Consider the following 24,581-nt stretch of genomic DNA (forward strand, 5'->3'; position numbering starts at 1 on the left):
TGGCTCAGATCATCAATTAGTAGAGCTTAATGACAATGGCACGACGGCTTATCAGTGATTTATCTCCTCCAAGTTGTTTGATTCTCATGTAGATGTGTGTCATGGCAGGTGGCTGGCATAGAGACCATGAACATCGTTAGGGATCAAATGCAACGTGAGCGCAATGCAGAAGTTCTCTAGGATCAGGAAGTGAGGTAAGTCTAGAATGAACATAAAATTTTGTAGGTTTTCTACTCCCCTGATCTAGGTTGATCGCGTGTGGTTCTTTTGGGATTCAGTTCTTTTGTTTAGTCACATACGACCTGAAACCCTGACATTCTCTTCGGGCAACTCGCGCCTGGCTCAAGAAAAACTGGTCGCCGCCACCTCCCATACGTGGATGTAATCAAAGGCGACCTCAAAACAGTGAACATTGATACTGACCATTGGGAAGACATAGCCCTAGATCGCACTAGTTGGAGAGAGAGGGTGAAAGCTATGGACAGCGAAACAACATGGGCCTCAGCTCTGGAAGAAAAGCGCGCCATACGAAAAATGTCTGGTTTCCCTACCACCAAAGCGAAAGAAACCTTAACCGTGTGAATGTCAAAAGAGTTGAGACGAAGGCTTTTTGAACTCTAGGCGTGTAAGCCTGCTTGAACAACCGTTCTGTCTGGTAGAGGTCCAAGTCAGTGTCTATGAAAAACATTGCTATGTACGATGTATCTGACACTCCTGGCGCATGGACTAGAATACATGGCGTACAGTATATGTGGACGGCAGTGTCTCTCCAAAATAGGGATCCACAGTCACACGAAAAAGTCGTTACGACTGAAGGAGGTCAACATTCTACGACTCAATTAATAAGTAATAGATTTTTTAAAATCAATTCCTACTTTTTGTTCAGTGTGTTTTACCTATGCATGGTGAAAAGGGGGGGGGGCGGCCTTATGCCAAAGACTGACTGCAAAGAAATTCTTATTTCCTCCCAGTCGCATAGATGAAACACCTGATTTTATCGGCAAACCTTTTTATTTATATACTATTTCATAAATGTAGTGAATTTTCTAAAATTCTAATAAAATGTAATGTCACGCTGGGTGAGTGTATGTTCCAAAATGAAAAGTTAATGAAAACAATATGAAAGAAAAATTGTTAGTATATTTTCCAACCCACATCAATCATGCACAGTATTTTAATACCAATAAGGCGCTGAGTTATGAAAGAACTTGTACCAGAAAAATAATGAGGGTCGGAGTTTAAACAAAATTATTGGTACCTAGGTGTGTGTGTGTGTTAATAAACTAAAGTGCTCTCCCTTTTATTATATTGTTTGTTGTAATATTTACATAGTTTGTTAAACATTAATTTGTTACAATGTTACTTGCTAATCTTGTAACATACTAAACACCAAACTCTGTCTCTATGGCGGGCTATTCAAAGAGCAGTGTGTAATCTTTCAAAAAGTTCAACAAACGGTACCTTGTATACTATTTGTTAGTACACATTTCTTCTTATTTCATGTATTGTTTGTATTTATTGAAAAGTAATAATATTAGTACAAGTGATTATAATGTAGCTATAATATAAAAAATAATGTTATATTGTTTCTTAAATATATTATTTTAGAATTTCAAAACTAAATGTACTAGTGTAAACTATAGACTATATATATATATAGTCTATGGTGTAAACTTAGTATAAAGAAGAGGTCATTACTTTTCCTGTCTTGTCTATTGTGTCTTTGTAAATAGATTGATCGACGGCTCTTGTTTTGAATTGTATCTATCAGCTGTGTCCCTTTTGTGTTGTGTCTTAGTGTGATACTGTGTCTGGGATACAATTCATTGACAAAACATCGGTTTCTTTATTTAGATGACACGTGAAATGTTTCGGACGAAATTATCTTCTCTTTTTGAAGTAACGTCTGTCATTTATAAGATTTTAAAACTTTGTATTCCTAACAGTGTCACAACTAAGAAGTCAATGTCTTTTTCTAATTTAAGATGAATTCACTTTCTCTCTGTTTTATTTAGCGGCTTTACGTTTTTGTTGCTGGTAAGAAAAAAAAAATAATACCCGATTCTAATAACTGCTGTGTGTGGTGTGTAAATCTCGCTGTATCTCGCATTCCGTTAACTCATGGTGACCTGGGAAATAGAAAGGGGGGGGGGGGGGGAGAAGGGGAGGGGAGAGAAAGGAAGACTGTCATTCTTTCTAGATCGAGATCTAGTTGCTAGCTTCACCTCGGCATAATCACCACCTCAGCAGTTCACTTTCTGACGCCGCTGCGCGATGTTGTTTTTCAACACTCGTGGTTTGTTGAAATTTGTTGTTTTAAGACTTGAGTTACTTTAACCCGAGTGCTCCGGCGGGACCTTCGATTTGGTGAGGTTCATACAAGGGGAGCTACTCACGGTTGTTCGTCTGCTGACTAGGATGTTTTTCTTCCACTTATCAGAGCAATAGATCAACGATGTCAAATTGGAACATCGCGTTTGGCTCCGTGCAGGAACTGCTGTTGATTATGTGACTTCACAATATTTAGAGTAAGATGAAAGTAGAGAAATCAGAATTGAAAAACAATCTCTAGCTCAAACAGATTGACATCGTTGCGTTGTTAAGGATTTACAAGGCTTCGTGTTCAAGGAGTTAATATAAATGCTTGTATTATAAAAAAAAATTTTTCTTTTTTTTTCGGAGTAACTGTACAGATATTTGTGCTGGTAAGGAAATAACCTTTTTTTTTTGTACAAAGCTTATACAACTCACTCTGTCTATATCAGTGATGCTCAGCCTAATTCGACTTGCGGGCAATTTTAATTTCGGACACTTATGTCGCGGGCCACATGACCGAAAAGGTGCAAAAACGAAATGAAATAGACTTGAAACTATTTGATTAGAAACTTACATTAATTAATGGGACATTGGACGTTTTTATTTTTTGACGTGTCGGAAAGTGGCTTCATCTCTCTACTTAAAATGTGAGCAACATTGTAGCTTTAATATTACGACCGACTTATTTTCTTGTCACTTTTTGGTCAATATTCTCATAAATCCTCCAATCTATAAGCGTACTTTAAAAATCTTTTATTCGCGACTCAAACTAAAAATGCAGCCATATTTGTTTTATGATGCCGTTATTTGTTTCGGCGGGCCGATAGAAACCACGTCGCGGTCCGTATTTTGGGCATCACTGGTCTATAAGGTAAAAAGTTTGTACACGTTATTTCTCCCACACCCAATCTCAGATTAAGCTGAAACTTTGCACAATTATTTGCTTTACCTGACAACACAAGAATCAATAGCTAATTAATTATTTTGTTTGGTATCTTGAACAATCGAAAGAAATCGTACTCGACAGGTGTGGTATAAATTGAATTAGTCCCCTTGAGGATTCTTGAGCCCGGAGTGAACATTGAGTATTGAGAAAGCTAAAAGCTAAACAAAAACAATTGGTAACAATATTTCTAATTGCACAGATTTATTATGTCTTGGTCGATCGTACAAATAATTTTATGACACTCTCTCTCTCTCTCTCTCTCTCTCTCTCTCGCTTTCTTTATCTAAGTCTTGTTTTTTATCGTGTAAGATTCTCTCTCTCACTCTCTCTCTCTATCTATCTCTATCTCTCTATCTCATTCTTGCTTCTTGTCGTACAAGTTTCAACACACTGCAGACACATCTGTTGTTTTCTTGTCTGCAGTGGCGCTTTATGAATCAAACATTCTCTTTCAATCGCCCACGCACCTATTAACCAGAAACTGCTATACCTTGTCTTCTATCACTGTCTGCCTTGCCTTTTAGAATCCTTCTGGGAGGACCTGAACTTTCACTATCGAAATCTTTGCTAGGCCAGTAGAGAGCCTGGCCTTTCACTAGCAAAGCTCTGAATAAGCGAAGAAAGAACCAAACATTTTGAAATTATTCATATACCCCTTCACCTCATTTTTTTTACTTGTTTCCCTTGGAGCTTCTAACGAATAACCTTGACCCTTGAATACATTTTCATTTTCATTCGCTGCCGGGATTGAGTTTAAGAGAAAATTCGCAGTCGTCGTAAAAGAATTGATCCTATGATGCGACAGATCTGAACCAGTGTCGCCCTCTAGCAGCAATACTTTTCATGAGTATCTCAGTTCAGATCCTGTTGTCGCCGCCTCCTCAGCCAAAATCATACAAATGTTTCTTGGTTGTAAAACAAATACGAATAAATTAAAAAAAAAAAAAAAACACAAAAAAAGAATTAAAACTGAACATTGATACAATTGTTAAAAACATTTTTTTTAAAAAGCGATTCACTTTGCAATAATACACAACTGTATTAAATATATTCAACAATTTATTTCAGACAAGTTGTAATGTCAAATGTATAGCCAGTGGCGTCGCATAGGACGTGGGAAGGATGCGGACCACACCGGGCGACTAAACAGGATGTGACAAACGAAATAAAAAAGATACAAAAATATACATCGTCGCATGTTTGACTGATCTGTACCAATCACTGATGGATGTAATCAGTAGCTTGGTTTAGGTTTCTTAAAAAAAAAATGGGGGGGGGGGGTATTTTGTGAAAGGGGGGGGGGATGGGGTGTGACAGAACCCAAGCGCACTACCCGGGTGGGGGGGAGTACTTTATACGGACTGCTTCACCTATCTGGGAATTAGCGTTAACAAAGATGGTGGAACTGATAACTTGTTCACGAAATCGCATTGCTCAGAACCGACTTTGGTGGAGAGCAGTGGTTGTGGCTTTATGCTCCTCAGGGGTTTCACATGAATAAGTCAATATGGGTTGTGACACCATTTGCTTACCATACCTGGTGACTTTAGCCCTAGAGACTCTTCTGTCTTCTGTTTGTTTGTTTAATGGCTGTTTGTTTTGAAAGTTGTTTATTCGTGTTGATCGATTTGATTTGGTCTCTCAACGCAACGTACACACTCGCGAGTTCTTACGAATGATACCGGGGGATGTGAACTGAAGTGGCATAGTGTCGACGTAAATGTGACTAAAGTTGAATGGTCTCAAACAAAATCACAGAAAATGAATATAAATCTAACGATACAATCCGTTGAATCAAATCAAAGTATCAGAACATCGGCTCACAGTTGGACATTATTAATAGTAACAGGAACTATGCTAAACGTCTTATGAACATACACTGAACAACGAATCCTGGTTTCTCGCCTTTCTTTTAAAGTCTGCCACAAAGATCTTTCTAGATATTTCCAATTATTCTTGATTCCGAATATTCTTTGGAATGTTTATTTTTCGCTGGCTAGAGTGTTTATCTACAGACAACTTTCGAGGTCTTGCCGCAAAGTTTCCAGAAAGTAATGTTTTCTTTGTAGTCTGGCTTGCTGAAACAGTTTCCTAAACAATCTGTTTTCTTTTCCTAAGTATTGTGTTTTAATAATAAGGGAACACATTGTTATCCAGGGCCGGTCCTACAAATTGCGGGGCCCTATGCGAAACGGATTGCGCGAGGCCCAGCCTGGGTAGTGATAAGGATTTTAAGTAAAAATTAAGATTTTATATTAGAAAATAAATTTGTCTTTGCATTTATTCATACTTTACTAAGTACAAAATCACGTTCAAATTAACTTTAAGAGCCATCTACAATAGATGATAGTTTTCCAACAAAAAGCCGATAAACATTCGATCTACCTTTTAGATTTACTATCGACTAGCAAAATATCGCGCTTGATTTTTTTATTTTTTTTTACAATGTCGAGATAGATTTAGATCTATATTTACATGCCAGTGACTATTGAAGTTAACTAAGTATTTGAAATTCTTGTTTTGGTTAAAATTCTTAATATCTTAAATTTTTATTAAATGAAAGCTGACAAAACCGTTTTTTTTTTTCATGAGCAGGATTGGCGTTTTCCATATTGAATGACACCCCAAAATGACAATTTCGTCTATTTTTCAGGAGATTTGTATGATTTTTCAGAAGATTTGAATAAATTCCGGATATTTTCATGACTTTTTCGCATATGTTGCAATTTCATGAGATATCCAGGAGCTCCTGGTAAATCATGAGACCGCTGTAACCTTTAAATAATAAGTTGAAATGTTTAATTTAATAATTTACATCTAGAATTAGCGCGGGGCCTACTGCGGCCGCATAGGTTACAGTGGTCTAAGGCCGGCCCTGTTGTTATCAGAGTGCATTTCCATATGTGTGTCAAAGAAAACTTATGTTACGGAACCGACCAATAAAACACGCACATTTTTTTAAAAACTCCCTTCTCCTCAGCCATAATATTTTTTTCTTTGCGTTTTAAGTTCTTTGCGTTTTCTTCAAATCTCGGCTGAGTGGTGACCTTTTGTTTCTTCTGGGTCACCATCAAGCTGTTCAGTTTGTGAGCAGTTAAACTCTGCAGCGTTCTCAAGGGTAGGAAGCCAAGGGGCCTGTTTGCGGTGAGAAAATGATCGCTTATTTGCATTGCAGATGTTTGTGGAGAGTTCTCTTTTCAATGTTTCCCCTTCAGCTTGACCCCACGTGACTGTTGGTCATGTTTTTGTTTTGTTTGTTTGTTTATCTGTCACCTGGACTCTATATAAACAGAGTAGATGGCGTCACTGCGATAGTAAACTTCCGTAAATGTTTCTGGTCTATGTCGGCGGAGTGGCACTTGTTGAACTAAGCCCTCGCTCGACACTCGCCAAGGTTAGTGCAGGGGAGGCAAGTGTGAGACCAGCTCTGTGTGGGAAACAAATGGAAGTAGAGATGTGGGGTGGGGGGCAGATCAAAATAGTTTGAGATTTCATACCCCCCACCCTTTTTTTTTTTTTTTTTTTGTACAATACCGGGTACCTCTATTCAAGTCACACGTTCATGGAGCCTGTTTGGACATGTTTCTCGAAAACGGCTCTAACGATGTCACTAGAAATTTGAAAGTTGATGTATAAGAATTACTAGCTCGTTGTCGACACTAGGACAGCGTTATTTTGACAGGGTATTTCAGCATGTTGGCCCTTTGATTATAAACAGTCAGCGATAGCTCCATCAGAACTACGTCAAGTCGTCGCGAAGTGGGTGACTGCTGTCAATCAAGACAGGAACAGAAAGGCACAAAAACTCGTTCGTACCTTACTCGGTCAGACTATATCAACGCCACTCGTTGATCAGGCAACATGAAAAGGACAAAGATGCCTGTGTGTAGTCGCTGAATGAACTCTTTATGTTGTGTCTGTTCTATTTATGTGTATGTTTCTGTTGCGTTGTCTTTATATGAGAAAAAGAGTCCTTGTAATCACAACAAATTTCCATCAGCATGAGCATGCTATAGGCATGAAAGTAGCCTACAATTTGGAAATGATTTCATTTGCTGGGGGGGGGGGGGCATCGTTTCTAAATATACAACACAAGCAAAGTAGTGGACGTGTGGCTGACTGTAAGAACATAAAGACAAACAAGGTTTTCTTGGCTTCGTTTATTTACTTACTCCCCCCCCCCCCCCCCAAATAACTTCATCCAAAAACATTGGTAGATTGCGGGTCACATTCAGATAAAGTTAAATTAACATTTTCTCTTTGAACAAACTGCTGCCTCTGTTTCTCTGAACATCTTGCTGCCTCAGTTTCTCTGAACATCTTGCTGCCTCTGTTTCTCTGAACATCTTGCTGCCTCTGTTTCTCTGAACATCTTGCTGCCTCAATTTCTCTGAACATCTTGCTGCCTCTGTTTCTCTGAACATCTTGCTGCCTCAGTTTCTGTGAACATCTTGCTGCCTCTGTTTCTCTGAACATCTTGCTGCCTCAGTTTCTCTGAACATATTGCTGCCTCAGTTTCTCTGAACATCTTGCTGCCTCAATTTCTCTGAACATCTTGCTGCCTCTGTTTCTCTGAACATCTTGCTGCCTCAGTTTCTGTGAACATCTTGCTGCCTCTGTTTCTCTGAACATCTTGCTGCCTCAGTTTCTCTGAACATATTGCTGCCTCAGTTTCTCTGAACATCTTGCTGCCTCAGTTTCTCTGAACATCTTGCTGCCTCTGTTTCTCTGAACATCTTGCTGCCTCAGTTTCTCTGAACATATTGCTGCCTCAGTTTCTCTGAACATCTTGCTGCCTCAGTTTCTCTGAACATCTTGCTGCCTCAGTTTCTCTGAACATCTTGCTGCCTCTGTTTCTCTGAACATCTTGCTGCCTCTGTTTCTCTGAACATCTTGCTGCCTCAATTTCTCTGAACATCTTGCTGCCTCTGTTTCTCTGAACATCTTGCTGCCTCAATTTCTCTGAACATCTTGCTGCCTCAGTTTCTCTGAACATCTTGCTGCCTCTGTTTCTCTGAACATCTTGCTGCCTCTGTTTCTCTGAACATCTTGCTGCCTCAGTTTCTCTGAACATCTTGCTGCCTCTGTTTCTCTGAACATCTTGCTGTCTCAGTTTCTCTGAACATCTTGCTGCCTCAGTTTCTCTGAACATATTGCTGCCTCAGTTTCTCTGAACATCTTGCTGCCTCAGTTTCTCTGAACATCTTGCTGCCTCAGTTTCTCTGAACATCTTGCTGCCTCTGTTTCTCTGAACATCTTGCTGTCTCAGTTTCTCTGAACATCTTGCTGCCTCTATTTCATTGAACAGCCAGCTGTCTCACTTTTTCTTTAAAAAAAAAAAGCTTTATGCCTCACTTTTCTAAACAGCTTGCGGCCTCAATTTCTCTGTACAAACTTCTGCCTCAGTGTCTATGAACAACCTGCTGCTTGACTTATACTAAACAAACTGTTAATCTTTTTTTTTTCTAAACAAACTGCTGCCTCACTTTCTGTGAACAACTTAATGACCCTCAATTTATTTGTACGATACCCCCCCCTCCCTCCGTTTTTTCCCCTGTCAGAATCTGATAATTAAAAAAAATGTGTATTTATGTCTTTACTTTACTGTTCCAGGTGAATTCGGGTGGAGACAGGTGAATTGTGCTAATCAAACTAAGATCTATCGATGATATGTGAATTAGGCGGAGAAGTGTATGTAGCCTTACTCCCCCTGGGAATCTCACTCCACATTTGAACTGTATCGGACGACTGTACTACAGACGTTCTTGGTTGGCTTCATTGACGGCACTTTCAGTTTTCTCCACACATTCATTACGATGTAGCGTTCGCGAGCTTCGGGGGATTGTGGGAAACGCGTGACGGAGAGACTTTGATTATAAACAGTCAATGATAGATCCAATGCGTGCAATTAAAATGTTTAGACCGAGGCCAGTTTGCTTCTGAAAGAAATTGGACTACATTTTAAAACTAACTAGCCCAGACAAAGATTATGCCCTATGTTTATATGTAGGCCTATATTGTAAATAGATATTAAACCGGAGATGTGACAGATTACCTGTGTAACTTTGTTTACGTATAGTATTTGTAAAGAATGAAGTTTTGATTGACTTTGAATTTGGAAACAATATGTCTATACAGTGTGCACTGATCTAGATCGATTATTTACATGTTCCAGTTAACGATGCGGCTTTCTGCTGTCTGTCTGCTGTACTGGCTGCAGCTGTCCCTGTTGATGTCAGCGCTGAGGGGCTTAGATTTCAAATACCACGGAGAAGAGGAGATGGTAAATTATCTGAGATTACTCAACAAGAAGTATCCCAACATGACCAAATTGTACTCAATTGGCAAGAGTGTTCAAGGTAAATTGCGGTTTCTATTTATTTAGTGTTGTGTTTTCTAGGTTTATTCTTATTTATTTTCTGTGTTTATTGGGGGGGGGGGATTAGTGCACGGTAGGTGTTTGGGGATGAAAGAGGTTTATTATTTTTAAGGTATGGACTGTTTAATACTGTTGAAGTGCTAGTATTATTTAACTGGCCTAAAAATCATATTCAGGCAACTAGTTCAAACAGCTGTACAGTGATGTCATTTGGGCTGCGTCGGACAGAAAGATGTAATAGGAGTGTGTCAGACAGGAAGCTGGTATAGAGCTGTGTCAGACAGGAAGCTGTAAGAGGGCTGTGTCAGAGAGGAAGATGTAAGAGGGCTGTGTCAGACAGAAAGCTGTGAGAGGGCTGTAAGTGGGCTGTGTCAGACAGGAAGATGTAATAGGGCTGTGTCAGACAGGAAGATGTAATAGGGATGTGTCAGACAGGAAGATGTAATAGGGATGTGTCAGACAGAAAGATGCAATAGGGCTGTGACAGACAGGAAGATGTAATGGGGTTTTGACAGACAGAAAGATGTAATAGGACTGTGTCAGACAGGAAAATGTAATAGGGTTGTGACAGACAGGAAGATGTAAGAGGGATGTGTCAGACAGAAAGATGTAAGAGGGATGTGTCAGACAGAAAGATCTAAGAGGGATGTGACAGACAGGAAGATGTAAGAGGGCTGTGACAGACAGGAAGATGTAAGAGGGATGTGACAGACAGAAAGATGTAAGAGGGATGTGTCAGACAGAAAGATGTAAGAGGGATGTGTCAGACAGAAAGATGTAAGAGGGATGTGACAGACAGGAAGATGTAAGAGGGCTGTGACAGACAGGAAGATGTAAGAGGGATGTGACAGACAGAAAGATGTAAGAGGGATGTGTCAGACAGAAAGATGTAAGAGGGCTGTGACAGACAGGAAGATGTAAGAGGGCTGTGACAGACAGGAAGATGTAAGAGGGATGTGACAGACAGAAAGATGTAAGAGTGATCCGTCAGACAGAAAGATGTAATAGGGCTGTGTCAGACAGAAAGATGTAATAAAGTTGTGACAGACAGGAAGATGTACGAGGGATGTGTCAGACAGAAAGATGTAAGAGGGATGTGTCAGACAGAAAGATGTAAGAGGGATGTGTCAGACAGAAAGATGTAAGAGGGATGTGTCAGACGAAAGATGTAAGAGGGATGTGTCAGACAGAAAGATGTAAGAGGGATGTGTCAGACAGAAAAATGTAATAGGGCTGTGACAGACAGGAAGATGTAATTAAGATGCATCAGACTAGAAGCTTGGAAGATTTTTTGTCAGCCCATTGTGCCAAATTTTTTAATCATCAATACATCTCATCGTAATCAATCTAAATAATTTCATGAAATGCTCTGTCAGTCAATGAATATCGCAGTCAGTGTTTTAAGAGTGGCTTGTGAGACAAAACTCCCATTTATAAAACCAACAAACTGTAGCAGAAGTTTGCTGAAGTCTCGTATCACCAGATGATAGTTTTCAAAATGTGTTTTTTTTTGTTCTTTTTTTTTTTTTTTTTTTGTTTTGCTTTAAATTTCTGAACTATCTACTTGAGCAGATATAGAAGATAGAGAAGTCAGTCACTGATAGCCAGTTAGCATAATCATTACTCAGGAGACCTGCACATGCCACACCTGTGTTCAGGTGCTTCTAAATCATTTTGATCCCAGCTGATCTTAAATTTTAAGTGCAAATGTTACCGTTTCTAACACTGGAATTCCCTAATGGTAACATTCACATGTCAAAATTCAATTCCAAATATTTTTAATTGTGCAAGTAGGTGATATCACAGAACAAAGAGCTTTTTTACAAAGCTTATATTAACTCGCTCTGTCTGTCTGTCTGGTTGGATTCTTTTACAAGTTTTTTTTTTATTCCACTTTCTATTGTCTTTATTCATTGTGGTTGACAATACTAGAATCAAACAAAACATTAAGCAATTCATTAGTTAGTGAAAATTAATTTATTTATATTATATAGAAAAGGGGAAAATAAATATTGCAGTATTGAGAGAAATTCCAGTAACTGGGTGTTTTTTTCCCTTTTATAAGCTTTAAAAAGAACTGTTTTATATTTTGCTCTTTTTATATTTGTAGAGATGATTTGATGATACGAAGTTGTTTATTTAATTCAACCAGTCAATTTATTTGTATTTGTATAGAAGAAGCAAAGTTGTTTTTATAATTCTACCAGTTAATTTATTTGTATTTCCTAAAACGTTTGTCATTGTTTTGTTTTTTTGTTTTAATGTCTTGAGGCAGCCTTTAGAAGAAAAAAAAATCTAAACCTACTTTCTAGGGTCTAGAATTATGAAGTGCTTATGTGGGCTCCTCACTGGGAAAAAGTGAATGATCCTCCTCTAAATCTGTTTTCTATTGCTTACTTCAAGACATTGTGTACATGAACAAAATGGTGTTGGGTAGCGGACCTGGCTAGGAGGTGGGGGGGGGGGGGGGGGGGGAAGGAGAGATTTATGTGTAAGCATGAATGAGTTAAAACTTGAATCACCTCACTTTGGCTAATCATGTCAGGAACATTAACCCAGCTAGACATCTAGGATAGAAGCCTATTTAGACGTCAAGAATATCAACCCAGGTAGAGGGTAAAGATATAAACCTAGGAAGACGTTAAGTAAGACCACTTCTGTTTTCACATAACTTCATCTTTTTTAATTTAAAAAAAAAAATTATTTTGCAAGGGGAAATAATTTTGGAGGATTTTGTTTTTCTGATTATTCTTATAATACTTTCTCTCACATTAAGTGTTTTCATATTTCTGGGGATTTTTTATTTGTTTGTTTGTTTGTTGGGGAGGTCATATAGCCATGTTTACATGAGACAAGACCGAAAGGATCTAAATCTAATTTTAAGAACTACGCTTTGCAAAAATAGTTTTTTTTTACTTTGACACATGAAAATACAAACTGTAGTCCATTGATTTCATTATTTAATAAAAGTAACCTTTAAATTTTTGTTTCAAAAGCATTTTTACATTAATTTGTTCCTTAAATGTGTGAATTTAGACATCCCGACATACTTTATATCACTTTATATCGCATTCATTGTGTGCTTCTTTCATTAGACAAGACCGAAAGGTTACACATGTGCTGAACTTACAATCTCTCGAACCCTAGATCTAACACTTGAATGTACATTATTTAGTAAAATTAACCTTCAACTTTGTGTTTCAAAAACATTATTACATAAATTTGTTCGCTATAGCTGCGAAATGTGACTTAAGTCAAGTCGACATACGTTTCAATAGTTCCACTCATGTGTTGCGCACATCTAACATGTGCTGTTTAAACACACTATGATTGGACAGGCCAGATGACACCATCTACGGGGAATATTAAATATACTAACATACAATAATTAATAAGCTTATTGAGCTCTTAATTGTTTCTATTACACTATATCAGTGATACGCAAATTAAGACCCGTAGCCCGCGGGTAATATTTGGCTACTTTCCTATAAAGGCTTATCTATGTTCATGTATTTTATGGCTTATCTATGTTCATGTATTTTATGGCTTATCTATGTTCATGTATTGCATGGCTTATCTATGTTCATGTATTGCATGGCTTATCTATGTTCATGTATTGCATGGCTTATCTATGTTCATTTATTGCATGGCTTATTTATGTTCATGTATTTTATGGCTTATCTATGTTCATGTATTGCATGGCTTATCTATGTTCATGTATTTTATGGCTTATCTATGTTCATGTATTTTATGACTTATCTATGTTCATGTATTTTATGACTTATCTATGTTCATGTATTTTGTGGCCTATGTTCATGTATTTTGTGGCCTATGTTCATGTATTTTGTGGCCTATCTATGTTCATGTATTTTTTGGCCTATGTTCATGTATTTTGTGGCCTATGTTCATGTATTTTATGGCCTATTTATGTTCATGTATATTATGGCCTATGTTCATGTATTTTGTGGCCTATGTTTATGTATTTTATAGCCTATTTATGTTCTTGTATTTTATGGCCTATGTTCATGTATTTTGTGGCCTATCTATGTTCATGTATTTTGTGGCCTATCTATGTTCATGTATTTTGTGGCCTATCTATGTTCATGTATTTTGTGGCCTATCTATGTTCATGTATTAAATCAAGAATTTATGTAAAAGTTGTTGACTTCTGATTTGAGAAAACTTTATGTTTTGTAGGTCGAGAGTTGTGGGTCCTTGCCATTGGAAAACATGTCGCCAGCCCGGTACCGCTGATTCCTAATGTTCGATACATTGGGAACATTCATGGTAATGAGGTACAGTTTTTATTTCATGTATTACATTACATTCTCTAGTAAGCTGTCTAATTCCTCATCAGGCACCAGACATTGTAGCTAACTGATGCCTTTCTTGTAAGTGTTAATGCATTGTATTACAAAAGCATTGTTTCTAGAAAGAAGATGGCTGCCTTATCATGTGGTACGCGTTCTGGACTGTCGTCTTGGAGGTCCTGGGTTTAAACCCTTCCTGCTGTCATCTCCAGGAATCGTGCTGGAGGTTTTGGCTAGGATGTAATAATCTTCAATCCTGAAGGAGCTTCTGAAAGTTATAAACAGAAGATTATTTCAGGAGATACAATATTTGAACTAATGCAGTGATGTCAAACAACCTTCTGTACTAAGTTAAAACTTAAAATGTACCATGTTAGTCAGCATTTTTATAGTGATCAAAATGTCGTCTCAACTCCAGTGAACACAGCCTGTCTAATGCAATATTACAATGGCGCATTACATAGCATTTTAAAATTTCTTTTTTTAACATCATTGAGTTTACTTCTAATTTGTCGAGCTTCATTTTAATTTGTCTGCCTGTCTTTGTATAACATATACAATTCAGTACTAATTTGTTGTTAAAATTAATAATAAATAATAATTATCCTTACGGAAATTTGGATTGGAAAGAATTTTCCTAAATGCCCTGAAGGTGTTTTATCCTCTTTAATAATACTTGAATGTCTATTGGCAACCCAGGCATTGTCACATGTTTTGAACTGTAATCAACTGGAACTGAAGGCCATATTTGTGTTTCCTTTACATTACATTGAGATAAGTGCTGAGTTGCATAAGAAGCTAGCTTTAAGAACCTATAAGGCATACACAAGTTTTGTTCTGAAACGGGCCCAAATTTATTTTTTTTCAAGAGTGAATGAGGCAGACGTCAAGTTTGTAACAGAAACATCCATTTAGCCCCCCCCCCCCCCATTCTGTGTAACCTGCTTAAGATGTATATGAAGGCAACTGAGAGAGTTTTTAATTTTCTATTGCAGGTAGTAGGCAGAGAACTGTTGCTCCACCTGGCTGAGCATTACCTAACAATGTACTCAACAAACAGCACTATACAAACATTTCTAGACTCTACAAACATCCATCTGTTGCCATGCATGAATCCTGATGGCTTCCACATCTCTAAGCCCAACTATTGTGATGGTATTCAGGGAAGGTGCGCTCTTCAAGACATTTGTACAATATTTTTTTTATTGTCCTCTTTTGTACTTAATTAGTTGTACATTTTTATTTCACTTCATTGACTGTTGACCACTTTGCTGGCTGTTGACTACTTCACCGACTCTTGACCACTTCACTGACTGTTGACCACTTCACTGACTGTTGACCACTTCTCTTTCTATTGACCTCTTTGCTAACTGTTGACCACTTCACTTACTGTTGAACACTGTTGTCCACATCACTGATTGTTAAAGCCTTCTCTTACTGTTCACCATTTCTCTGACTGTTGGTCACTTCTCTTATGTTGTGACATGGTTGAACTATCTGCAGTCATCTTGTAACATGGTTGAACTATCTGCAGTCATCTTGTAACATGGTTGAACTATCTGCAGTTGTCTTGTAACATGGTTGAACTATCTGCAGTTGTCTTGTAACATGGTTGAGCTATCTGCAGTCGTCTTGTAACATGGTTGAACTATCTGCAGTCATCTTGTAACATGGTTGAGCTATCTGCAGTTGTCTTGTAACATGGTTGAACTATCTGCAGTCATCTTGTAACTTGGTTGAACTATCTGCAGTCGTCTTGTAACATGGTTGAGCTATCTGCAGTTGTCTTGTAACATGGTTGAGCTATCTGCAGTCGTCTTGTAACATGGTTGAGCTATCTGCAGTCGTCTTGTAACATGGTTGAACTATCTGCAGTTGTCTTGTAACATGGTTGAACTATCTGCAGTCATCTTGTAACATGGTTGAACTATCTGCAGTCATCTTGTAACATGGTTGAGCTATCTGCAGTCATCTTGTAACATGGTTGAGCTATCTGCAGTCATCTTGTAACATGGTTGAGCTATCTGCAGTCATCTTGTAACATGGTTGAGCTATCTGCAGTCGTCTTGTAACATGGTTGAGCTATCTGCAGTTGTCTTGTAACATGGTTGAACTATCTGCAGTTGTCTTGTAACATGGTTGAACTATCTGCAGTTGTCTTGTAACATGGTTGAACTATCTGCAGTCATCTTGTAACATGGTTGAACTATCTGCAGTCATCTTGTAACATGGTTGAACTATCTGCAGTTGTCTTGTAACATGGTTGAACTATCTGCAGTCATCTTGTAACATGGTTGAACTATCTGCAGTCATCTTGTAACATGGTTGAACTATCTGCAGTCGTCTTGTAACATGTTTGAGCTATCTGCAGTCATCTTGTAACATGGTTGAACTATCTGCAGTCGTCTTGTAACATGGTTGAGCTATCTGCAGTCATCTTGTAACATGGTTGAACTATCTGCAGTCATCTTGTAACATGGTTGAACTATCTGCAGTCATCTTGTAACATGGTTGAACTATCTGCAGTTGTCTTGTAACATGGTTGAACTATCTGCAGTCATCTTGTAACATGGTTGAACTATCTGCAGTTGTCTTGTAACATGGTTGAACTATCTGCAGTCATCTTGTAACATGGTTGAACTATCTGCAGTTGTCTTGTAACATGGTTGAGCTATCTGCAGTCATCTTGTAACATGGTTGAACTATCTGCAGTTGTCTTGTAACATGGTTGAACTATCTGCAGTTGTCTTGTAACATGGTTGAGCTATCTGCAGTCATCTTGTAACATGGTTGAACTATCTGCAGTTGTCTTGTAACATGGTTGAACTATCTGCAGTCATCTTGTAACATGGTTGAGCTATCTGCAGTCATCTTGTAACATGGTTGAACTATCTGCAGTTGTCTTGTAACATGGTTGAACTATCTGCAGTCATCTTGTAACATGGTTGAACTATCTGCAGTCATCTTGTAACATGGTTGAACTATCTGCAGTCGTCTTGTAACATGGTTGAACTATCTGCAGTCATCTTGTAACATGGTTGAACTATCTGCAGTCGTCTTGTAACATGGTTGAACTATCTGCAGTCATCTTGTAACATGGTTGAACTATCTACAGTCATCTTGTAACATGGTTGAACTATCTACAGTCATCTTGTAACATGGTTGAACTATCTGCAGTCGTCTTGTAACATGGTTGAACTATCTGCAGTCATCTTGTAACATGGTTGAACTATCTGCAGTCATCTTGTAACATGGTTGAACTATCTGCAGTCATCTTGTAACATGGTTGAACTATCTGCAGTCATCTTGTAACATGGTTGAACTATCTGCAGTCGTCTTGTAACATGGTTGAACTATCTGCAGTCATCTTGTAACATGGTTGAACTATCTGCAGTTGTCTTGTAACATGGTTGAACTATCTGCAGTCATCTTGTAACATGGTTGAACTATCTGCAGTCGTCTTGTAACATGGTTGAACTATCTGCAGTTGTCTTGTAACATGGTTGAACTATCTGCAGTCGTCTTGTAACATGGTTGAACTATCTGCAGTTGTCTTGTAACATGGTTGAACTATCTGCAGTCATTTTGTAACATGGTTGAACTATCTGCAGTCATCTTGTAACATGGTTGAGCTATCTGCAGTCGTCTTGTAACATGGTTGAGCTATCTGCAGTCGTCTTGTAACATGGTTGAACTATCTGCAGTTGTCTTGTAACATGGTTGAGCTATCTGGCCTTTTTTGTCGATTAAGCAAAAAAAAAATCATTTTAATTCATTTTTGTTTCTTGTCACCATTTTAATTTTTTTAATGTCTTTTAATTTGCTGATTCCAATGTGGAGTTTCAAATTGTTTGTAATGAGATCTAAACATTAAGCCAGAAATCATTGTCTCTATAAATAATTAACTGCTCCTGCTTTAAAATTCTGGCTGTACTTCAGTAAATGAAATTCAGAATTTAAAAATTAAAAAAAAATCTTGGTGTTTTTATTTTCAGAAACAATAGCAACAATTTTGATTTGAACAGAAATTTTCCAGATAGTAACAACCCAAGACCCCCACCAATTCAGCCCGAGACAGCAGCGGTCATTCGATGGGTGCACTCGACCCATTTTGTTCTGTCAGCAAACTTACACGGTGGTGCGATGGTTGTCAATTATCCATTGGACGTGTTTCCAGGAGGTAACATACTAATGTACATTGATCTTATTTTATTGTATCAATTATAGATGTTCCTGCAAAAAAGATAATTACATCCTATTGGATATATGGATATGTGTTAATCTTGTCCTGCATGTTAATCATTGTTTAAACTCTGCTAAATCATTGGTTTTCTTGGCTGATTCAGGCAACCTGTTCTGTGCTCTAATGATACTAGGAATAGGAAACAGAATGTGTTTGAATGTGTTGTTTGCCAAAATATCAGGAATGTGATCTCTTTACACACAGAATGTGATAGTTTGAGGTGACCAGATATTTGGGGAGTGAAACCAGGGCGCAAGTTTATCTATGGAATGTCAACAAAAAGACTTTGCTCACAAATTTTATAACAGTTTTTTTTTAAATATGTAAAAAACAAATAAAAACTGTGATCGACATTTCTCACATTGCACCCCATTGATATTATTGATTCCTCTTGACGTCTTTTGTGCCAGACATTTCTAACCCTTTCACTTCTAGAACAGGAGGGGAAACCCAAGCCAAGGAATTGATCAATCAAAAGCTTGAAAGTGAGAAACACTCAGGGAGACAACATGCTGAAAGTCAACTAGGAAAGTGCTTACTTCAGTTTCTGTGAAGATGCAAGTATGCCACAAAATAGAAGCACTTCTCTTGCCTGAAAAGAAAAGGATCAAAAGGGGATGCTGTAAATCTTTATTTGAAATAAAAGTTTTGATTGATTTCTTTTTATGAAAATGTGGCATAGCCTTTGCTGTCCCACCTGGACATTTTACAAAAGAGTGCGAAAGACAGTCCAAATCATGACTGCCAGGTTTAATTTGGGTCGTTTGGTCACCTTAGATATCTTTACTTTCCCCCGAAAAGTATCCGTTAGACCTTGCCAAATTTTAGAATTGTCCTCAAACAGTTGAGTACTAATCTAGGATTTGAAATGATCTTTTACATGGCAGCAGTTACACTCCAAGATTTGGTGCCAATGCCTATAGAACTATAGATGTTGTTGTCCCCCTTGTCTGTGTTGCTCTTTGAAATGCTGCTCTTTACTTCCCTTCAGATATTTATAGCACCAGAAGCTCTCCCTCTCCAGATGATGATGTGTTTGTACATTTGTCCCTTGTCTTCTCTAGATCTCATGCTAATATGTACAAAGGAAATCATTGTGACGATCATTTTGTGAATGGGATAACAAATGGCGCTGAATGGTACCCAGTCCTGGGTAAGTAGTGTTGTCTTTTTATTGCAAGTCTATCTTCTTATCTTATCTTATAAAATACAGACGTTACTTCAAAAAGGAAGATGATTACATCCTACGCATCATGCATTAGGTCATGCATATTAACCAATGACCTAAATTCTGCTAAGTCACTGGTTTTCCTGGCTAGCTCAGGCAACCCATTCCATGCTCTAATAGCACTAGGGAAGAAGGAGCATTTGTGCTAATTTGTCCTAGCATATGGGATGAGTAATGTGCCTTTATCTTTGTGTCTTTCAGAGTATTTCATTAGATTTTGTTTTTGTATTTGAAGAGTATGGTTCAGTGTTTTATGAATAATTGCTACTTTACTTTTGAGTCTTCTATCCTGAAGGCTTTCTAAATTTAGAGATTTTACTAAAGGTGTTACTCTAGTCAAATGTGAATATTTGTTAGTTATGAATCTCACTCAGGTCTTTGGGAGAAGGGTTCTGTTGTGACCTTTAGGGACTAAGCAAAGGCAGGATTCGAACACAAGTCTTCTTGATATTTTCCATATGTGCCACTCAGACACACATCCCACTATAATATGTCGCATAGTGTTTTCTTCATGTCTGTATTTTGTGTATTTTCTTTGCTGGCAGGTGGAATGCAAGACTTTGTGTACAAAGTGGCCAGTGGCTATGAAGTTTTGATAGAAATCTCTTGCTGTAAGTACCCAAGGCCTTCAGAGTTGCCCAAGTTATGGATTTATAACAAGGATGCTTTAATCAATTTCATGATGACTGTGCACATAGGCAAGTAACTGCTACGTTTGATCTATTTATAGTTTACAGTCGGACTGTGTAGGAAATGGAACTAAATTATTCGTTTCCTCTTCATTACTTTCATTGGTACAATAAAACTTAATCTATTGTGTACATAGATCTTGATCTTGTTGTTTTTTTATTGTTGTTGTGTAGGTGTTAAAGGTATTATTTATGGAGAATCTGTACAAAATTCAAGTGGTGTCCCTTTAAAAGGAGCTACTGTTTCTATCAAGGGCAGAGATATTCCATTCTACACTACATCCAGGGGAGAATATTACAAACTTTTACTACCAGGAAATTATGTTTTGATGGTAAGTTTTAGAAAATAATTTTAACTGGTTGTGTGTTTTGTACTTAGCAGTTTAATTGATAGTCTGGAAGTTGAAACCTTCCCCTGCAAGATAATTGGCTAAGAATTTAATGAGCTTTATTTCATAATAAGTTGAAAAAGAAAAGGAAGCTAATAGATAGATAAACAAGTCACTGGTTTCAAGTAGACCTCTCTAGTCCAACTCTATGGAGAACTGTGTTATAATATCTGTACAGCTCATCACAAGTCAGGATCTGTTCTTATATACTTATATATATATTTGTACTTATATATATATATATATTTAAGTCATTTGTTAACATGCATGACTAAATGCATGATGCGTAGGACATGTAATCATCTTTTTTAAAGTAACGTCTGTATTTTATAAGATAAGATATACACACAAACTTATCTATCTTCTGATCTTATGAAATACAGACGTTACTTCAAAAACGAAGATATTACATCCTAGGTCAATCTAGTCATGCATGTTAATCAGTGACTTTAATTCAGCCAAGTCACTGGTTTTCCTGGCTGACTCAGGCAACCCTACTGTGCTCTAATAGCACTAGGGAAGAAGCATTTGTACGAATTTGTGCTAGCATATGGAACAAGAAATTAATCCAAAACACGTAGACATATTTTAGTGTAGAGAAAAAAGATAAAGTATTTTTAGCTGTAAAGTTCAATTTGGTTGCCTTGTCATGCAATATGCCATTTACATTGTCATCACAATGGTCCTGAGTTCAAATCCTGATTGCTGCCACTTCTCCTGTCCTACAGGAGTTTCTAGCCCATTCAGTAGGCTTCAAAACCTGTTTAATGTGTTGGGTTTGAAATTGATGTCAGTTGTGTGGCACCAACCATATGACACCATCTTTGAATAATGAAGAAAAAGACTTTGTAATGTCACTCACTTTTTCATATTTTTGAGGATAATTTTCATGAACACAGAAAAAAACAAAAATAGTATTTTCATTATAATTAAGATTTGATTTGGTGAGGGAATCCTACAAATACCTGACCAAAAATTCCATCATAAACTATTTGCTAATTAAAGGTTTAGCTGGTGGTTTCCCACGACTGCTTTTACATTTGATTTTCACTTAAACAACTAATGACATGAGACCATTTCCTGTACACTGGTCAAACCTATATAACTCAGTCCTAGACAGAAAACTGTTGGGGTTTTTTTAACCTCTCTCTCTCTCTCTCTCTCTCTCCCTCTCCCTCTCCCTCTCCCTCTCCCTCTCCCTCTCCCTCTCCCCCTCCCCCTCCCCCTCTCCCTCTCCCCCTCCCCCTCCCCCTCCCCCTCTCCCTCTCCCTCTCCCTCTCTCTCTCTCTCTCTCTCTCTCTCTCTCTCTCTCCCTCCCTCTCCCTCCCTCCCTCCCTCCCTCCCTCTCTCCCTCCCCCTCCCTCCCTCCCTCCCTCCCTCTCTCTTTTTTTTTCTCATCTTTCTAGACAGAGAATTCATCCTTCTCTTCTTATTAAACTGTTGAAAAGTAAAAAAAAAAAAAAAAAAAGAATTTAAATTAAGGTGACTCAGGTGTAAGGGACTTAGTCGCCAGTTTGAAGGTCTCGAGTTTTTCTATTCATATGACTTAAGCAGTGGGCGATGCTGACCCCATAACATCCTTAATAACAATTAACCACAGAAATCGTGAACTTTGATTTACTTTCTCAGAAGAATTTTAACAAGAACTTTTTATTTTTTAATCTAGAGCAAGAAAACGAAAGAGTTTATTATTGTTGTTTGACACGTGATTGATGTTGATTTAAGTGACAGTTTAACTATCTTCACCGCTGTTTTACAATGTATTGTCGTTGATTTAATTTACACTACATCAGTCTTTATATTTGTTTGACCCACAGGTTAGCCATCCTCTGTACGAGAGCTATTCCACGTTTGTCAAAGTTCAATCCTATGGGGTGACACGGAAGGACATCTTGTTGTCTTTAAAATCCAACCGTTCCGAGCACACATCATCTACACCAAGAAGGCAGGGTGCTGCCAATAGTACCATTTCCACAGTCAACACATTTGATACTGCCAACTCCTCAAGCCCTGCTAGTCCATTGTTTCATGTCTTGACCTTCACCCTGGTGGTTGTATTGCTATTTTAACAAAGTTTTCCACAGATGTTTTTGATGGTTTCAATAATTATTTTTGTTTACAAATATCATGCTACATTTATCAAATGTTCACACTGAGAAGGATGTTCTATGCTCTAACCATTTCATTTGGTTTTCTTGTTATAAGTTTCACATTTCATAATCATGCAGAGCAGAATAATTTATTCAAGATTTTTATGACTTTCAATGTATGTAGGCCACTGTAAACCCTTCGGAAATTGTAAAATATACATTTTTAGATGAGACCAGTGGTTCACCAAGGATGTGGTAGCTTAGTATTAGCACCACTTGAGTGGGTGGGTGGCTGCCTGGTCATGTGGTATGCTACTAGACTGTTGCTCAGGCTTGACAATGGTCCTGGGTTCATACCCTGCCCACTGCCATCTCCTGTCGTCCTGGGGAAGGTTTGGACTACGAAGTGAATTATCTTAATAATAATAATAATAATACAATTTGTGCATTACACCAAACAAAACATTATAACTATAAAAAAAACAAAGTGTACATTCACACCAGACTCACTCATAATTTACATGTGAAAAGTTTATATCAGATTGTTCTTATTTAATGATTTGATTGCCAGGGAAACAAAAGAGTTTTTGTGTCTGTTTGTCTTTGCTATTGGTGTCTTGTATCTCTTTTGTGATGGTAAAACCACAACCCAAAGGGTTATTTTTTTATTTCTAGAATCTTTTTAGCTTTTTTTATGGATGTTTGTCTCAAACAGCTGCCCAATTTGGGTTTGTTTTTTGCCAATGATTTTACCAGCAGCATTTAGTATTTGTAAAGTTTATTTTCTTCAACTCTGAAGAAGCATCTGAAACATGTGAAACATTGACAAGTACCTGGGAGTCTTGACTTTCAATCAAACTGTTGGATCCAGAAACATTTTATGCTCACAACATTGTGTTAATTGGAACAATGAAACCTTAATAATTAATTGGCATATTTTCATTGGTTCTAGACTGATCAAATGTTTGACACTTAAGTATAATAATAATAATGTACTTATGAAGTTTATGTCAAATATGATTTATTGTATCAAAATGACCAATTCTTTGATACATATATATATATATAAAGGTCTTATGGCTGAGTGCTAGAGGACTCAGTGCTCAAACAGAAAGGCTTGAGTTTAACTTGAGATGTATACTGTCATTTTTTTAATTTGGTAAATTTATTGGTTACTTGACATTTTGTCATTTTTGTAAGTTACTTTACTAGGAGGAACATTTATATTTTTTACAAATATTGCCTGACAATTCTGTAAGTCCTGGAGGAAAAATGTACTCCCTCCCCACCCACCCCACCCCCACTTGATAAGCCACTAAGTCTGAAGGGAAAGATGTATAAATTTCAATGGACACAGTTGTTAATGCTGAAAGGTTGTGCCAACAAGAACAATAGAAATGTAATGTGTAGTGTGTCAACACTTTAACAATAGGAACATAATGTGATGTTTGGATGTTATCAGAGTGAGTTGTTGTTGTGTGAAGACGAGGGGGGGGGGGGACTTTGAACACTTCATAGCATTTTTTTTTCATGTATGCATAATGTACTAACAATGTGCTGTCTATATCAAAATGACTTAAGTCATATGTCAACAAATAAATTCATCTCTCCAGCTAAATACCATAATGAAAAGATCATTATACATTATAGATCATTAAAAAGATGATTATACTCAACTTGTCAGAATCAACTCAAGTTTTAGAGTGGGTCCTAGTTGTGTATGAAATAGTTTTGTTCAACTGGATAGTGTTCCATGTTTTAGACACAGTCATCATAGAACTAACACCCGAACATTCCTTCTGGACTCTGGACTCGTGTCATCAAGTCTTTATTCTCCAGTCTTAAGTTTGTTTGTTTGTTGTTTTTTTTACATCAAACGCCATCCAATGTGTGTGTGTGTGTTTCTATCCACTCTATCCCCAGACAGTCAGACCTAATGATCAAAGTAAATAGAGCTTTAGCTACCAGGTTAAACGTTAAACATCGTTGAA

At 37.6% G+C, this 24,581-nt stretch overlaps 1 protein-coding gene across 5 annotated transcripts; it reads left to right on the forward strand.

Moving 5' to 3' along the window:
* LOC106070270 (carboxypeptidase D-like) lies at positions 1 to 24,053 on the forward strand. 5 transcript variants are annotated; one of them, XM_013230116.2, is made up of 9 exons: positions 1 to 194; positions 9,401 to 9,621; positions 13,839 to 13,936; positions 14,947 to 15,119; positions 17,947 to 18,131; positions 19,186 to 19,347; positions 19,968 to 20,120; positions 20,286 to 20,443; positions 22,318 to 24,053. In XM_013230116.2, the coding sequence occupies exons 2-9, from the start codon at positions 9,429 to 9,431 to the stop codon at positions 22,567 to 22,569; spliced, it is 1,374 nt and encodes a 457-aa protein (XP_013085570.2). In that variant the 5' UTR covers positions 1 to 194; positions 9,401 to 9,428; the 3' UTR covers positions 22,570 to 24,053. The 5 variants fall into 5 exon arrangements, with proteins under 5 accessions (XP_013085570.2, XP_055862679.1, XP_055862680.1 ...); XM_056006704.1 differs by having other exon boundaries at positions 13,839 to 13,928; XM_056006702.1 differs by having other exon boundaries at positions 2 to 194; positions 9,438 to 9,621.
* Positions 24,054 to 24,581: the final 528 nt, after the last annotated feature.

The sequence above is a fragment of the Biomphalaria glabrata genome, chromosome 12 (genome assembly GCF_947242115.1).
Source record: "Biomphalaria glabrata chromosome 12, xgBioGlab47.1, whole genome shotgun sequence".
Lineage (NCBI taxonomy): Eukaryota > Metazoa > Mollusca > Gastropoda > Planorbidae > Biomphalaria > Biomphalaria glabrata.